A 19327-nucleotide genomic window follows, 5' to 3' on the forward strand; every position below is an offset into this window, starting at 1 on the left:
GCTTGGAGGCACTTTCCAGGTAAGTCAGGCAGGAAGACCCTGCTGAGAAAGGAGCCAACCTTAACAGCAGGGTTCCCCAACAATATACACAAACACACTCATAGATACACACAACTCTAAAAGCAAGCATTTAACGGTTTATTTTTATTTTAAATGGATACACTTGGATTTAAAATGTAAATTAAAGTATTAACAATACGAGGGCTATGCTAGGAGTTCTTGAAGTGAATTTTACATTAACTGTTTATCTTTTTGAGGGAACAGCTCTCACTATGCAGCCAAGTTTGGCCTCAAATGCATGATCTTCCTGCTTCGTGCTCCAGGGTGCTGGAAATCATAGGCATAAGCCACTATGCCCAGCCTAAATTTTTATCTTTTTCATATTAAAAATAATTCAATAAAAATTGTTTTGCAAGCACATAAATAGGAATTCTGAAAAAAAATTCATTAGTGTGCTAGCCTGTTCAGAATTTATCTTTCAAAAAAAAATTTTTTTTTTGGTCTTTTTGAGACAGGATCTCACCGTAGCCCCAGCTGTCCTGGATTCACTTTGGAGACCAGGCTGGCCTTGAACTCACAGAGATCTGCCTACTTCTGCCTCCCAAGTGCTGGGATTAAAGACGTTTGCCACCATGCCCAGCTTTTATTTTATTTTTAATTATGTGTATATATGTGCTCCTGTGTAGGAATGGTACAGGTGAGTGCAGGTACCCATGGAGGCCAATAGGAGGCATCAGATCCCTTAGAACTGGACTTATGGGCAGTTGTGAGTTGTCCCACATCAGTTCTGGGAACCAAACTGGGGTCCTCGGTTAAGAGTAATATATACTCTTAACCACTGAGCAATCTCTCCAGCCTAGGAGTATTTAAAAAAAATATAACTTGACATAGTGGTTATGTCTGTGATCCCAGAAGTCAAGACATTATGAGACAGGAAGATTGTAAGTTCAAAGTCAGCATGGGCTATGTAGCAAGACCTTGTCTCAAAAAAATTTTTAGGAATATGTTAATATTGTGCCCCCTTTAGGGGAAGAACATAAAAGATGTCTATCATATACCCAAGGCACAATCTGGAGGTTTATTCCCAGAGAAACTATTACAAGGCCTACCTTGTGTGGTAAAGACACGAGGGGAACTCCAGTCACTCCAGACTCCTGGGCCGTCCAGTCTCTTGCCCCTGGCCCGAACCTCATACGAAGTCCCAGGAAGCACACTGTCCACTAGCAGGGATGTAGCTGAGACGATTTCATCAGCCTGTTAAAACACCAGAGCGCCAAGTCAATGCAAAACATTTACCGAAATTGATTATAAATAAACCTCAATGCATTTCAAAGAATTAAAATTATACAGATGAGTTATCTGGCTACAGAATGAAAATAGAAACAAAGACTGAATAATCTGAATAAGTGAGTGTTTGTGCATCTGTCCGTGAAATTTCAAACAGCCTACAGATCAAAAAACCATCATGACAACTGAAGACACTGCTACCTAAGCAACGATGCACATGTGGTCTTTAGCATTTCCAAGAAATTCAGCAAAAGCCATTGGGATGCTCGAAGCCACTGCTGCCATTTGTCACACACCTGGTAGAAAACAGCATGCAGGGGGCTAGAGGAAAGGAGGCATCCTAGTGAAGAGCTGCACAGAAGGAAGGCATGAACGATTTTAAAACCTTGACCTTGATGGTGAACTGCAGGCCATGAGTCAACAATTTATGTGCTGCTTAGTTTTTATTAATTTGACACAAACTACAGTCACCGAGGAAGAGGGATCCTCAACTGAAGAATTTCCCAGATCAGACTGGCCTGTGGCCGTGTCTGTTAGGTGTTTCCTTAATTGCTGGTTGATACAGGAAGGCCTAGCCCACTGTGGGCAGTGCCATCCCTAGGCAGGTGGGCTTGGGCTGTATAAAAAAGGTAGCTGAGCAAGCCAGTGAGCAGCGTTCCTCCATGGTCTCTGCTTCAGTTCCTACCTCCAGGTCCCTGTGTGGAGCTCTAGCCCTGGATTCCCTTGATGATGGACTATAACCAGTAAGCTGAAACAAACTCTTTACTCCCCAAGTTGCTTTTGGTTATGGTGTTCCCTACAGCAATAGAAAGCTAACTAGGGCAGTTTCCAACTAGAGAGAAAAAAAAACACATAAGGCAAATTCTGCAAAAATCAAAGTCTAGCTAAGATCTGCTTATGGAATGCATTCAGTTTCCAAAAATGTACTCTAAGGTGGTCAAATTTTCTAGACTCTAATACTGTGGGGTGAAGAAAGAGGGTCATAGATTAAAAACACTAAGAAGCACTAGGAATACGTTAAATAGTATCAGGCTTTTCATATTTAAAATGCTTACAAATGATAAAGCATTTTATAGCAGCCTTAACTCTGCTTTTACATATGTGACCCTGAGGTTTCTCAACGTGCTCTCTGTGAAAACAAGGCCTTAAAAAAAATAGCCCAGTTCTAAAAAACTGAGTTTTACCTTGACAACATAGCATTTAGATTCATATGTAGTATGAAAGTATTCACATGACCCAGAAGTCATTCCTGACCTCCTCCTCCCCACTTGTCAAGGTCTCTGGTACCATCTACTGCCACAGTCGCCTTGCTCCAGCCTCTGCATCACTGTTATCTCTGCTTAGCATCCAGTTCCCCAGACACGCCATCTCCTTGAAGTCCTTGCTCAGATGTCACACTCCCAATGAGTCCTGCCCCAATCTCCACTCACTAAGACAAACCTTCATTGTCCTCTTACCCAGCTCTAGGATCCCAAGGTAGCCTGCTGCATCTAGAACAGCCCCTGGCTCCGAACAGGCATTCAATAAATACTTACTACATGAATGAGAAAGGATGTTGGCTGACTTTCTGGTACAAACGCATACTCTGTGTAAACACATACTCAGCAATGGAAAATAAGGATGCAATGTTAAATCAGCAGTATACAGATGAAAACACTTATGAGTTAACATTTCTGTATCTGGACTCCCTGTGTGTACCTGTAAAAATTATCTGTAATGTATAATACTCAGTATAATTTGTCCTACTCTAGAAGGAACATGCATATTCAGCAGGCAAGGGTAATTTCTTGGGGACTTCAGAGTCTTTATTTGCTTCTTAACTTTTCATTTGATTTACCAAAATATACTTACTTCTCTCATAATTGTTGTAGAATTCTCTGAATATTTCACTTGATATTGAAGTGGAAAGGGTAACAGTGTTGGGCTGTACCAAGAAATTTTTAAATTACCATCATCTGTGATTTCCATATGTAAACCTAATGGTGGATCAGGTTTCACTTAAGAGAAAGAAAAAATATTTTTAAGTCAGGCAGTTTTCATGGCAATCGTATCTGAATAAAATGAAGCTGAAATGGATTGTCAGCATGCCTTGCCTTTCAACTGCTTAGAAAGTTCCCTTACTCAAGGCTAATGGCAGAGTTAAAGCAGAGGTGTGGGGGGGTCTTGCCCCCGCACTGTGCTTTCCACAACAATCCCCATGTTTTCATTTCGTTCCCCTGAGTAGTAAATGCTATAAACAAGTAAATGAGATCATTTTGATAAATGTGGTTTCCTACTGTAAAAAGTCTGCCTAACTATTTAGCCAGTAATTCTCAAACTTATCTGAACCTCTCTCCCTAGTCCCAGTCAGCTCACTTGCTTTAGCTGGCCACGCGGAAAACAGGATTGTGCAAAACACTATTTGGAAAATGCATAGAAACTATGCAAAATTCAGCATATCTATTCCTTTTAAATAATAACAATCTAAACACAACTACTCAACTCAGAATTCCCATGTAATAAATGTACCATTAGCAGGCCTTACCTGTCTCTACAAATAGGGATAAGTTTCTTAGCTTACCAGGAAGTTTTATTAGGTAAATGATTTCTGAATTTGGAAAATATGCGTACATGTTAACATATGGATATGTATTTTCATATATAAGTATTTGAATATTTCAAACACTAAGGAAATGTTTTAAACATGTATAGAAACAACTTTAAACATCTTACATTAAAGGGTATGGTTCATATGGTAACAGAAATCCAAGCAGCCATTAAAAACTGCACTGCAGCAGAACGCTGGATACAAGTAATGTTCTTAAGTTCAAAAAACTTATTACGCTCAAATTTGCATTCTGTATTTGGATTTACTTTTCTATTTGCACATGTGTCTGCATGTGGGTATGAGCATGTGCATGCAGGTGCCTTCAAAGACCAAAGGACAGGTTGAATCCCCTGGAGCTGGAGTTATAGACAGTTGGGAGCCACCTAATGTAGGTGCTGGGAATCGAAGTCTGGTCCTCTGGAAGAACAGCAAGCGTTCCTAACTGCTGAGCCATGTCTCCAGCCCTCACACTTGTGTCTTGATTTGTTAAAATTAGCGAACAGAAAGGTATGTAAGTTACTGTAAGCAGGGTTAAACACTAACATCTAGAAACGTGCAAATTGTACTGTGTTCCCAGGACCAATAACAATACAAAACAAAAACACCAGAGAGCAGCGAGATCATGTATATAACTGAAAACTACTGCACATTTCCTACCTGTATGATGGTTAGTATATGCTCATTTAAGAGCTGTAAGATTGTCACTGACTCTCCTATACCCAGCTCCAGATTTGCTGCCACCCACCTACTCTCTCGGGCCAACAGCCTCAGAAGAGCTGGCACGACTCATCTTCCATGCTGTTCCCTTTACCTAACCAACCTACTCTGGTCAGTGCCTCAGCAGTCACTAAGTCCGCCCTGACAAAGGCCACGACCCTTTAGCAAGTTGAGTGTCAGTTTCCAAGTCAGCTTATTCTGCCTTTCAGCGGTCCGTACTCCTCTCCTTGAATTTTTTTTCCACATAGTTTCTAAGACAGCACACTCTTTTACTTCCTGAAATCTTCCTGGGTAATGTTATAGAATTCTATGCTCACTCTCAAATGCATATCTCCCCTGAACTTTAGACTCATCTATCCAACTGTCTATTCAACACCTGTTGGAGTTCTAACAGACATCTCAAACACAAGGTGACCTTGATTTGTGCACACACACCTAATCTTCAGGGTCCCTCTCTGCAGAACTGTTACTTCTATTCACTGAGATGTTTAGGGGCAAATCAAAGGTTAACCTCAGTTCCTCTTTGGTCTTCGGCTCCTACAAGCAAACCCATTAGAAAGTACAGACATCACCAGCTGCCAAATACATCCAAATCTCATCAGTTCATGTCTTCACTGCTACAGCTCTAAACCAATGGACTCATCCCAACAGCCTCCTGTCTAGACTCCCTTTTCCACCAACCCAACTCTCCTTTGCCCCTTTAGAATTTTATTTTCCATACAGTAGAATAAATTTTAAGTGCACAAACATACATCTGATCATATCACCCCCCCAATTCAAATGTTTCCGTTCAACTGTAATAAAATTCAAATTATAGCCCTGGCCTCTGAGATGTTCTGGTCTTCAGTAACTGACTTCATCCCCTATGAGTCATGCCTCACTAACACCAAACAGAGGGGCTTCCTCCTTTGTTCCTCAAATTACCACATTCATTATATCGAAGGTGTTTTGTACATGTGTTCTTGCTTGAAGCATTTTTGACTCTGAATTATGATGTGGATATCTCTTCTTCATTTAGTTCCAATACTAAAGAAGTCTTTGACCACCATAGCAGAAATAATAGCTCCTATCTAACACTCTATCACATCATCTGCTTTAGTTCTTTCATGATACCTATACATTTTGAGTATCATCATGTATGTACAAGTATAAAAAAAGAATTCTTCCCTAAAATTATCTGTTCATAAGGGAAAATTAAGGGTTTTTAAGTTTGTATAAATGCTCTAATAAGGGTCTAGAGAGATGGCTCAGCTGTTAAGAGCACTGACTGCTCTTCTAGAAGACCCAGGTTCAATTTCCAACAACCACATGGCAGCAAACAACTATCCCTAACTCCAGTTTCAGGGCATCCAGCACCCTCTTCTGGCCTCCACAGGCATTGCATGACACAGGTACACCTACACACACGCAGGCAGTATACTCATATGCATAAAACAAAAAATGTAAATGAAATTTTAAAAATAAATGCTATGATAGCACTTTCCTTCAGCTACTCTGTTTTGAAAATAAATTCAACACAATGCTGATTCAAACGTTTTTGAAAATTACCAGGTAGAATTAGTTTTGAAAAGAGAAAAATATGATATTAAAAAAATATTTTGTCTCTTTTTTCTATGGTATAATTTCACAATTGAATTACTCAGATGTCATCATAATTGTGTTGTAAAAGTCACAACTATGTGCCTGGAGAACAAATTACTTGGAAGTCCTAATGTTTAAAAAAAATTGTTATACACTGGTTCAAAAGTAGTATATTTTAAAAAGAAGCGACATCAGAATTGTATGAAAAATTGTGACAGAGAAATGGGAAAGTATTCCAGTGATGCAAAGATCAATGATACAGGAAAGGATGTGAAGTTGCATATGGCTGGGGAGCTGGCTCAGCTGGTAAAGTGCTAGCCCTGTGAGGACAGGAGTTTGGATCCCCAGCAATCACATAAAAACCTGATGATCCATGCCTGTCATCCTAGCATAAGAGACCCCAGGATCCCTGGAGTTCACTGACCAGCTAGTCTTGCCAAAGACATGAGGTCCAGGTTCAATCAGAGACCTTGTCTCAAAATAGTAATAAATAAATAAATAAATAAATAAACAAGTAAATAAATAAAAGCAATAGAAGAAATCAACATTGACCTCTGGCCTCCACACACACACACACATACACACACAAAGAGTTGTGTATAGTTGTTTCAAAAAATATAAATGGAAAATAATAAAACTTTCAAATAATATAATGCAGTTGAGCACACTGTACAATGATGTGTATATAAAGCTATGTCAATCAATGTTTTAATACTTTTCTACATTTTTCATACTTATTAACAAAATATTTGAGTTTATCAAAGAAGGCTCGGGGATGTCCACCATAAGAAAATGGGGTACTCCTCCCACTTGAGGCTGTCTTGTACTCGGGCTGTGCAGTGGGAGGCTTGACTGTTTATTGGTCTATTGTTGACTGAGCTCACAGCTATGGTCAGCTCTGAGTGGGCTGCTGCCCCGCTCCTCATGGTGTGTCCAGCCTTTACAAAAGTCCCTGCACACAGGACCTCTAAGGAACATTACTGAAGGACTCAAGTCAGGTAAAAAACAAGCTTTTAATAATTTCCAGAAAATGGTTATCCGAGATGTAAAAGGTGATTACCAAAAATACCTATCAATTAGTACAACCCAGGGTTTAAAGAGGCCAGAATTGCTTCAAAAAATCATTTCCATGACAATGGTAAAAACTTATTGGTGTTAACTCCTTCAAGAAGCTGCCTAGAATACTACAATACATTTATCACAATTTACGGTATCAGACAGCATGATATAAGCCAGTGAAAATCTTTCACCCACAGCAACCTTTAAACCCCTTTGTGTGGTTATCTTTGGTGCCACTGTCATTTTTTTTAAGTGCAACTTACCAACAAGCATGGGCTGCACTGACATCAGAGGTGACTGAAATATCATGCCAGCAGATGTGATTTGTAGATACATAAGCAGAGTGTGGTTGAGTTTGGCTGTTGGCACTGGCACATGGCATTCACATTCCTGAACACTGCAGTTGCACTGAACAATCTGAAAACTGTCTTTCTGGGGAGCCAGAGGCAAATCATCTATCACATCAGGCCTATATTGAAAAATAACAGCTAAATGTTAGCACAGATGCAAAACACTGGACAGGTTTTGAGAATAAGACACCAAACCCACACAGAGGAAAGCTGTTATGGACAGCTTACAGTGTTCCTGGGAAAAAGACAGGCTATATCAGAAGAGCAAACACAAGAGTTAGAGCAGATTCACTGCCAGAAGGAACGTAAGCAGGAAGGTAGCAAGGCACAAGCAAGACACTGCAGCCCTCAAATACCGCAGCCAGTGAAAATGTCTTTCGAAGGAAACGTGAAATACTTTGCTCAGACATACCAAGACTTAAAGAATCACTACCTTCATATCTGCATTATTAAAAATGCTGAAAGAAGTCTGGCACAAGAAAATAAAAGCATATCAAAAGTCTGGCGTCACACAAAGGAATGAAGTTTAACTAAAAAGATTATTATTACTGATGGATTAAAGCAACAATGGCAACCTTGTATTTATGGGGTTTTTACACAGAGTGAAGTGACATATAAGCATTAGCACCAAGCTAGTGAGGAGGAACGTAAGTATTATTAAAATGTTCTTACACTACATACAAAGTGGTATGGTATCACTCAGATAAATTCAAAATCAGTTAAAATTACAAGTCAGGAAGATAAAGCTAATAGGGAACAAAGCAGATTAAGTAGAATCATAAAAAAAATTCCAAAGGAATGACGGAAAGAAGAAAAAACGAACAATGAATAAAGAGATGAGAGAAAAAAAAGGAGTAAGCACAGAGTCAGTCACATCAGACACCATCATCTCAACATCTACTTAGAAGGCAGTCACCATCCGATTAGATGAAAAAGACCCAATTATAAACTGCTAATAAAAAATCAATTTCAGCTAAAAACACACATTTGCTAAAGGAAATGGTTTAAAAAGATATGCTATTCCAAGATAAAATTGAACAACTATGTCAATGTCAGATAAAGTATAATTTAAAACAATAATTATTTACCAAGCTAAAGAAGGTCATGTCATAATAAAAAATAAATTAAAAGGATAAGGAGCAATTCACCAAAGTAGACAACATGTATGCACCTAATAACAGCCAAAAATTAGCTAATTCATTAGTATTGATGGAAAGTTCAACCCTTCTCTAACAGTATAACAAGTAGACAAAAATCATTAGGGATTAAGAGTTACACAACACCGTCAAACAGTTTGACCCATGAAGTGAGATTGTTGTCCACTTCCTGGATGTGGTAACTCCACCTTGCAGCAAGCCGGCATTTATGTGTTCTATACACCAAACTGCAGCAAAGCAAGCCATCCTTCCTGTAGTGGGACGGTGTTTACTACGAGCAGCAGGATTCCCAATAAGGAAAAAGCACACCCAAACAAATGTGGAACTTGCCCCAGTCTGGTAGTGTTGTGCTGTGTTATCTGAGCCTGTAGTAAGTAACTCTGCTGCTTCACTTAACACTAGGAAGCATTATAAGGCCAGGTTTGCATGAATTCTGCTGTAGACATACAGCCATATAAAATAGGAGGTCTGTAGGTAAGACTGGAGAGGTGAATAGTTTGCTCTTTTTGGAAGTTTTCCAAACAACTCCAACAGAAAACTCCACCGTGAAACTGTAAAAATCAATCTAAAACTAATTGCTCTAAGGGTTCTAAGCCAGAAGCTAATAAATCCAGCATTTGCCTATTCTGTACAGCTTTGAGCTAAAGAATGTTTCCTTTCAAAAAGAAAAATGGGGGCTGGTGTAGTGGTACACACCTTCATTCTCAGCATTCAGGAAGCAGAGGCAAGCAGAGCTCTGTGAGATCAGGGTCAGCCTGGTCTACATAGCTAGTTCCAGGCCAGGGACTACAGAGACAACCTGCCTCAAAAAAATAAAAATAAAAATAGAAAAAGAATGTAGGTGTCCAATTCAGGGATAATCCTACAGTCTCTTATTCTCTGCATGTTGGCCAGTTGAAGGTTTCTGTGTTAATCACCATCTGCTGCATAAGGAAGCTTCTCTGGTGAGAGTTGAGAGATCCACTAATGTATGGGTATAACAATAAGTCATTAAGAGTCTCTGTAATACTATAACCACTTAGCAGAATAAAGGTATTAGGTCCTCCCCTATGGCCTGTGGCCTGTCTAACCACATGCTCCTAAGCCTGATGTCAGTGTCAGGTATGGGCTCTGTCTTATGAAGCAGTCCTTAAAACCAGTTAGAAAGTGATTTGTTACCCCCATAATATTCATGCCACTATTGCACCAAAGGTTATATCACGTAGTTGTTGAAGCACACAGGGTTCACAGCTAGGTAAGGTTGATATTTTCTCCCCTGGTAGCATGCATAGTACCTTCCAGCATTATGAAAGCTAGCCAGTAGAGATGAAGCTTTAAAGTCAGTACCAGATTGATTTCTTCTTCTTCTTTTTTTTTTTTCCTACAGCTCATGTATGCAGTGTCTTCAGCAATAGGGTCTTAAAGGTTTAGGGTTCATTGTGGAATACTGTAAGAGTCAGAGGTGGTGGATGACCACAGAGGGGCAGCTGGGAAGTTACTAATATGAACTCACAGCAATGGACAAGCACCAGGTAAGCTCCAGTCAGACAAAATCTCGACATAGACAAGGGGAAGTAGGTACGAAATACCAATCCTATTTGAAGAACTATTGGCAACCAATGGCTTCTGGGAAGAGAGTCAGTCTCTTCCAAGGGTGTGGCTCTTGGTAAATTAACCAGACTCCAGTGGGTAGATTCACACTGATGGGCAATTGGGGACATAAATTTGACTCTATGGGCCTTAATATATATGTAAGAGGATATATGAATTGTATAGTAAGGAGGGATGCAAATAGGTGAGGGGATCTAAATACAATAAAATATATTGTATGAAATTTGCAAAACTTCAATTTAAAAAAGGAAAAAGAAAAGAAGAATGTGTCCTGACAAATGGAGATCACATGAAGTTCACTGTCAGTGCCTTGAAGGAGCCGAGCTAATCCACTTCCATACAGCCATGGCCACTGTGCACAAGGGCAAAGTAGACAACTGTGCAGAGACTGGATAGTTTGAAAAGATCAAACCATTTACCATTTAGCTCTTTAACTAAAAGATTCCCCACCGCAGGGCTAAGAACATCTCCTACACCCTTCCTGAGGGCATGTGATGGGCAAAGAACAGAGAAGAATCCATATTAAATATACTATTAAATTTCAGACTACAGTCTACATGAGACATCTTAGGAATATTATCTAACCCAACTTTTCAAGCCACAAATAGCCATGGAGGTGATTAAGGAAACAAGCTCAGAGAGAACACAGGCCTGGAACCCAAGTAAGGCCTTGCACTTCCATCATCAAAGCTCATCTCATTACAAGAAAAACTCACCATTGCCAATACTACTTTATATAGGATTAATAAGACTTTAGGACGATAACTTAAAATATTATAATATGTATATTGATATGTCTATAAATCAGAATATTAGAAAATTGTACAATTAATTCACATTCACATTGTTTTTTTTTCCCTTGAGGAAAAGAATTATTCTCCCATACAAGTACTAACCAGCACCAACCCTGTTTAGTTTCCAAGATCAGACAAGATTAGGTGTGTTTAGGGTGGTATGGCCACAGAAGATTGTTTTCATACTTACAAAACATTCTCCCAAGTTTGTATGAGAACTAGAAGCAGCAATGTTATGTGCCAAAGCTGACAAAGAATTCAAGGACCTGGAGAGCTAGCTCAGCAGTTAAGAGCACTTGCTGTTCTTGCAGAGGACCCAGATTCAATTCCCACGTAACTAACAATCATCTGTAACTCCAGTTTCAGGGGATCCAATGCCATCTTTGGCCCTCCACTGGCACTGCATAATATGGATGCATTTACATACATGCAAGCATAACACTCATACACATAAAACAAAAATGAATAATTTTAAACAAATTTTTAATTCAAAAACATATTCAAAATGACTTTTTAAAATATTTTATTTATTTTAATTATGTGTTTGAGTGTATTGCCTGCGCATATGTAAGTACACCCATGTCATGCAATGCCCGTGGAGATCAGAAGAGGTTTTCGGATCCCCTGGAACTCGAGCTAGGAACAGTTGTTAGCTGCCATGTGGGTACTGGGACCCGAACCTGGGTCCTCTGCAAGAGCAGCCAGTGCTCTTAATTGCTGAGTTATTTCTTCTGCCCCTCAAATGACTTTTAAAGGCTATGAGTCTTTATGGACATCAAGTAATTACCTAATCTTTTTTTGATAATTGTAAAGCATAGGTTTAAAATAACATCAAATTTCCTAAGCAAAGAAAAGATACATTTGAATTAAAGTAACCAAATATTAAAAATTTGTGAAATTCTTAAAAATTTTGTTTGAGACAAAATATTTTATGCCTTGTACACACACATGCATATAGTGCTTCCAGCTGTTTCGCTCTTATAGATAGGAGCAAACTACTTGAAAATGAAAAGTGGTCCAAAATGAATGTTGTTTGATTTCTTTGAAAATTTTACCTTGAGGTTTTGATGTTAGAGACAGAAATGTTTAGGACTTAAAATTCACTTTGAATAACCACACATTATTCACAGAAAGCACATTCTGTTTTCTGAATTTTGGTCCATTTTTTTCTTCCTAGAAATTTCTTTATAAATGTATTGTGAGGTCTATGTTAAATTAGTGCAAGTATGTCACTGGAATTTCTGACTATTATAGGAAATCTCACAGCAAAACACAGCCTACAAGCCCATGAAATGGATCTAGAGTATCTAGCATTAGCTTTATAAGCATTCACCTATTTCAGGTTTCATATCAGTAATCTACAAAATGTTACCACAAAATTTACCTTACTAATCTTAATACTTCAAAGAAAATAGATTTTAAGACCTTGCTTGAAGAACTCTACAGGTTTAAAGGCAAGAATTCTGTTTTAAATAAACACAAATGTCCTACCTCTACCTGAGACCTACTGAATCGTCCCAGGTAAGAAGTCCTGACCTTGAACCTTACCAAGCAGGTGAGCTCTAAAAACCAATATTGTGACTCCTCAGAAGACATCACCAAGAAAATAGAAAATCAACAAGGAAAAGAGGAAGGGAGGAAAAGAGAGGTATAAATAGAAATAACCTCCATCTCTGAAGCTAGAACTACAACCACACAGAGGGAAGCCAGAAGGCCTAGACTAACTAACTTCAGAACATAATATTCTGGCTTGTAACCTTTAGCCTTAGTAAGAAAAATGAGTGCAAACAATAGTGCACTTTGGCTGGTGTCTGTGCTTTTCACAGTGGCATGTGTTCACCATTCCCAAATCTATGTGTCTTTTATGACTAAGCAAAGAAGTAATACACTGTATTTTAAGAACAAGAAACCAGGTTTTTCACTACAGGAAGGGAGGGATTCAGGCAAGCAAGGGAAGAGACAGATAGACAGACAGACAGAAAAATAGACTAGCTATAATGGATCCTGGGGTTTTGGATTAGGATGTGCCATTGGTATGAACATAGACTCAATATAAGTACATACAGAGAAATACAAAGTATCGACATTTGCATATATATAACTGACTCTGTAGTCTGGAAAGGCTAGAAACAATACCAACTAAGCAAGCCTTCAGATGCAGTTTTATAAATACCATTCTCCAATAAAAGAGCTATATAACTGATTCTGTTGTAGGCCTGGGAGAGTCTAAAAGCATCCTATAAGGCTGGAAAGTAAACAAAAAGTAAAACATGACAGAAACACACTAAAAAGATACCGGAGTCAACTTGAATAGGCTCCCACCGGGCAAGTACAGGTCAGTCTGAGTAATGAAGTTATAGTATTAAGTGGTAAGTCCATAAAACAAAAATTCATGGCCCTTCCAGAGGAGAGGGAAGGAGGAAGGGAAGGAAGGAAGATGGGAGGGAGGGAAGGACAGAGGGAGGGAGGGAGGGTGGGAGGGAGGGAAGGAGGGAGGGAAGGATAGCTAACTAAGAATGAAACCCTCTAATTATCTTATGGCTCCCTGATATCACTCTCTTCCACAATTTTTTCTTACCCAATGTCTGAGAGGGGTAGTATTTAGCCAAAGGTGTCAGCACAGCATGTCTGTCAATGTCCTGTGTTCAGCACTCTGCCCCATGGATCTTACCTCACACCCTCTGTACTCCTATCTCTGGCTCCTTAATCCACACTATTTCTGGGTATTATGGGAGTTTCTGAGTCTTGGGCTGCATTCTGGAAACTGCCTACATGCCAGACAATCTAGGGCAATGTAGAACTTGCTTTGTTTCGTCTTCCAAGAATCACAGTTCTATCTGCATTTGTCCACTGTCTGAAAATAATTATTCCCCCCACTTTACACAGTTTCTTAGTTGTTTATTACAGAAGCATCACAGACCCTTTTATTTTCTAGTGACCAGAGTCATTTTTGTTGTGTTTCATAACAAGGTTTGGAAAGAAAGTATATTTACATAGTTCAAAATGCTGTTTATAAAGAGTGGTTAAATGGGATACATACTATATGAAAATGCATGATCGAAATTTGTTTTCTTTTTAAATTTTATTTATTATTTTTAATATTTTTATTCTATTTATTATTTTATGTTTCTGAGTATATTACCTGCATGTAGATAGGTACCCCTGTGTCGTGCAGTGCCCACGGACATCAGAAGAAGACATCAGGTCCCCTGGAAACTGGAGTTACAGATAGTTTCTAGCCATCATGTGGATGTCAGGAATCGAACCTGGGTCCTCTTCAAGAGCAGCTAGCACTCTTAACTGCCAGTGAGCCACCTCTCCAGTCTCAATTTATTCATTCTTATTTCATGTGTATGAGTGGTTTACCTGCATGTATGAAGTACACCCATGGTGTGCAATGCCCATGGATGACAGAAGAGGGCGTTGGATCCCCTGGAACTGGAGTTAAGGATGGTTGTTCACCACCATGTGGGGGTTAGGAACTAAACTTGGGTCCTCTGCAGGAGCAGCCTGTGTTCTTAACCACTGAGCCATCTCTCCAGGCCCAAGATTTATTTTCTAAATGGTAGTTATTACCACATGGCTGCCAGCTGTGAGAGGAAGCAAACAATGTGGAAATAAAGGCGACAACAACAAAAATAAGAAGTAAGCTTCTACCTACTGCTGTCTCCTCAATGAAAACTCAGGGCAAAGACATCAGTGAGTCTCTCTGGACTACTTCTGGACCACTAGCTGGCATACTGACAGCTGCTCCATGGAGAGAGCCATGTGACTGACAATGATCCCTCCAACCAACAGCCTGGAGCACCATGGAAGCCCAGACATGATCCTGGCTGCTCTCCCCACAGCCGACACCTTTGCAGTCTCCTGAAACAGCTCCTGAGCAAAGACTAAAAAGAGAAGCGCTTGTCTCCAGGAGAAACCCTAGCTTTTATTTAATGGAGTAAAGCCTATGGTAAGCCACTGAGGTAGAAAAAGCCCAGGGACACAGAACAACTCTTCTTGGGGAAAAAATAAAAAACCTGAGTCTGCCCTCCCTGGTAGAACAGTATCTAGAACCTCCCTTTCTCTGGGTCATTGGAGTCAGGAAGTTCCTGGTAGACAGGAACTGACTTCAATCAATATTGTGCACAAGCACACTGAGGATGAATATGTCCTTGAAGCAACTTGTCAGCATAAAACATCCGTTTACCAGCTCATAAGTATGCATTACAGGTCATACATATGCTTAAAATTATGGGACATGTGGCCTATGCATGCTGAGATCCTCTGTTAGGTCCATCTGTTAGTCAGCCATAATTTGAATAGTCACACAATTTCTGCCTCTGGGGACTAGCTTCTCCCTCTACCTAAACTGTTGGGAAAAAAAAGCCAAGAGAACTTAGGGCTCTTGGCTCATGTTAAAAATAAGGAAAGCATGGTTGGTTCAGGAAAGGAGCTGACGCAAAATTACCCTTCAGAACGAGCTTTATTGGGAGAGCGTGCATCCCTTTGAAACCTAGAGAAGAACTTCATGAAGAGGGATAGCTTAAAATAAAAGAAAGATAGCCACTGTGGACAATGCAAAAGGGGGGAGAAGAGGTCCAGAGGGCAGCCTTCAGAGAAATTCCTCAAAGGAAAATACCTGACTGTTACATCCTTTCAACAGGTGATAGGAGGCTCCCCATCACATGATTTAGTTCAATGTAGCCTACGTGACAAACAGGAAGAAGGATCCAGGCACCGGGTAGTACCATAAATCAAGGGCTGATAGGCGATAGCACAGCATGGCTTCTTAACTTTCTGTCCCAAAGAGAGAGCTTCAGGGGGCCATGGGCTGATTGCTTCAGGCTGCAGATCTTACCTGGTCTCCTAGAGTGGCTGGCATCTTAAAGGAGCAGGCCCATGATCTAACAAGTCACATGGAGTTTCTCCCACTCTGGCATGTAGCCTATGCCTTTACTCTCAGGTTCAATAAATCTATACTCCCACTCCTCCTCCTCCGTGTCTTGTACCATTCACTGTTTGAGGCACAAAGAACCTGGACATCGCATCATAGGACACCCCGAGACCCCTCCAGAAATAATACTTTTCATCAGAGGTCCATGCCATTTTTGTGAGATAACTGTACCAGCAGATTCTGCTAACAAAGACTGAAGATGTAGAAACCACACAAATTGGGGAGAAGCCACTGGACCCCACTGAACACTGCACTGCCAGGAAATAAGCTGAGAATGGACACAGCTGCAGACACCTGCTGCCTTTCATTAAGAAGGGAAGGCAAGGGAAGGGAGGTCACAGGGTGAGGCCAGACTAAGTGCCTCAAGAGAGAGAAGCCAAGATCACAGGGAGCCATTCCTGAAGACGGAGGAGAGACAAGACCAGCATGGTTGAAAAGAGAGCTGGAATTCTTGAAACAGATTCTAAGAACATCAGGCTCATCAGTGATAAGAAAGTCTAAAGAATGTTCATAACAACAGGCAAGCTGGGTGAGGTAACATACATAGCGAAGGCATTCAAGGACTTGAAGTTCATACACATGGATGTTGAAATCACCACATGTCAGAGAACCAGTGAGGAAACAAAGCAACTTAGGTGTTAGTGGCCAAGAAAGCCCAACCTTCCCACATGACTTGGCAGGCAGCTCTTTCTTCATGATCTCCCCTGCACCCCAATCCCCTTCATTTCCTGGTTCTCCATCTCAACCACACTCAACTGTCACCATCTTCTGGCTCCACTATCCATGGCTCAGGACATTTGCGAGTGTTCTTCACTGTTCTTTACTTACTCTTAATTTTGGATGGACATCCCTGTCCAGTCTCCCTGTGAGTTACATGACCACACCTTCAAACTGGGCTGTCACATTTCCAGTCCCTACAACACTGTCAGCTTGCTCGGTAACCATGTCCTCAGCATAGCAAGCCAGACTGGCAAGAAGGCAAATGGATAGATGTCTTGTTCTCTAGCTTCTCCCCTGCTTACATCAAACTGGTTGGATCCTAAGGCTCTCCGCAGGAAGGGAGGGGCAGAGGGAGACAGTCACCTCTCCTACCCAATCAATCAGCCTTAACTACATGAGGGGTAGAGACTAAGGATAAACACAGAAGAAGCCAGAGAAGGGGAGAGCACTTTGCCATCTTGGACCACCGGCTGCAATTTCAGAAAGCCACAGCAAAGCTAAAATGTAGAGAGAAAAGAAAAGAAAAAAAAAAAGCCCAAAGGTGCTCATTCTTTGTAAGTAGCCCCTCATGCTATCATATGCTCTGTTAGTAAGCCAAATAAATATTTTTATTCCCTAAACTGTAGTCTAGAGGAATAATTTCAAGGACAGTGGGAGGAGGGGGGAGGAGGGGAGAGGAGCAGGGAGGAGGGGGCCTCAACAGGCCTGGAAGCCAAGTGCATGCCTCCCAATAGTGAAATTTGACTTACACTACTCCACAAAGGACAAGCCTGTGTTGAACACTGTTACCCACACTCAGTTCAGTACCTAGGATGCACATAGGAACCTTACAAAGGAAAAGGAGACCTTCCTTCCCAGGTCTGAGATAAATGATTTAAGCAGTTCCAATAAATCATATCTTTCCTTCAGATTCTCAGATAAACATTAATATCTGAGCTCAAACAACCCTTTACTCACAAGGACATATTTATAGATTTTTAAATCCTTTTTAAGCAGCAGGTTTTGGATTCTGAAAAAAAATGTGCTTTTTCATACATGGAAGTCTTTGAAAGATTTCTCTTAGGAATACTGATATAACAAAAAGATGATTTTCTTAAAATAACATACTTTATTACTATTTTAAGGCAAGTCTCAATGTTTCTAAGTAATTTAACCTTCAGTAAGATTAGTCATGAAATCATGCTACAAAGTCCTGTGTATAAAAGAGTATTACCAAAGGGTTAATAGATATTAAAATGATCTTCAGAACGGAAGCAGTTCTAGAAGTCAAGGAGCCTTAGATGGCACTCAGGACTATAACAGACAACTTGGTGGCAGCAATTGGTTAATATATGCTCTCTCTACCTTCCAACTCCCCAGCCTTTCCATGGGAGTGACTCCTCTGGACAGGTACCCAGAGGCAGATAGCCTCTACTGATGAAAGAAGAAAATAGCTTCTCACCCATGAATACAGCCACCACTTAATCAGCCAACATCAAAATCAATTTTAAAAATATAGACATGAGAAAATAACTTACAAAGTTTCTATTCTGAGTAGACCACTTTACAAACCCTCAGAAGGATGACCCTGGATACACGGAAAATGACCCAAGTCAAAAAGGCCTGGAAATCCTGGCAGATTATGCCCATAGACAGCATCTGCCCATGTGAGCTTAGCGAGCAAGGATGAGATTGGATTCTCTGATGTCTGTGTGAGGCCAGGAGTTTGTCCATCTGCCCATTGCAAGCACTTTATACCAACAGCCACGGTCATTATTTTAAAGCACAAATGTACTGAAAAATACTCTTCCCATCTTTTTGTGAAATTTGTTAGATCATAATTTGGTTATCCAGTTCCCCTGTAACCTTCCCAATAAGGGAAATTAACTAGAAGCCATTCATGACTTCTCCATTTGTCCAGTGAATCAATTTGTCTCAGGTAAGACGATTTGGTCTAATTTTTCCTTTCAGTTTTCTTTCTTTGCAGTTACTGATACATACTCCTAAACACTCCATGACTTTTTAAAAGTCTGACTTAACTTTTTAAGTTTCCCCTATCTTATAGCTTTATCTAAAGGCAACAGTATGCCAGAACACAGATAAAGAGTAAGGCACAGTAAGGCCAAGTTATCTGTGCCAGAAGAAACACCAACTCTACTCCTGAATCTTGTTTCATTATTGACACATTAACAATTCACATAAAAACAATGAGTGTCCACACAGTAATTAAAAATACCAGACTGGTGGAACTAACCTTCTTGGATGTTTAACAGACATACTTTAAGGCCTATAATAATTTGGTGAGAGGGACATAAAGGACACTTTTTGCTACTTGCCCTCCTAGGTCGACTAGTTCCAGGGGACTATGAGCATCTCTCAAAATGTCCTATAATGGTGGTGAGTCACCTGTCCTCTTGATCAAGGAGGCCGAGGTGGCCCCACCAGATGGACTTGAACCAGTGTCCAATCTATAAAGAGGCAGATCAACACAGAGGAATCATTTCCTCCATGCTTCCAAGAGAAGCCAACCATGGTCGAGCAGGACCTTTGACTTATCTCTTATCTTC

At 40.2% G+C, this 19327-nt stretch overlaps 1 protein-coding gene across 1 annotated transcript in view; it reads right to left on the minus strand.

Annotated features, from left to right (window-relative positions):
* Lepr (leptin receptor) overlaps nucleotides 1-19327 on the minus strand; it is a 106996-nt gene that overhangs the window by 47398 nt on the left and 40271 nt on the right. The window contains exons 5-7 of the mRNA XM_008831089.2: nucleotides 7495-7700; nucleotides 3139-3284; nucleotides 1110-1254 (exon numbers count right to left, since the gene is read on the minus strand). Of these exons, the coding sequence (XP_008829311.1) occupies nucleotides 1110-1254; nucleotides 3139-3284; nucleotides 7495-7700 (497 nt within the window). The remainder of the gene's footprint in view (nucleotides 1-1109; nucleotides 1255-3138; nucleotides 3285-7494; nucleotides 7701-19327) is intronic.

The sequence above is a fragment of the Nannospalax galili genome, unplaced genomic scaffold (assembly GCF_000622305.1).
Source record: "Nannospalax galili isolate Female #2095 unplaced genomic scaffold, S.galili_v1.0 scaffold553, whole genome shotgun sequence".
Taxonomy (NCBI): Eukaryota; Metazoa; Chordata; class Mammalia; order Rodentia; family Spalacidae; genus Nannospalax; species Nannospalax galili.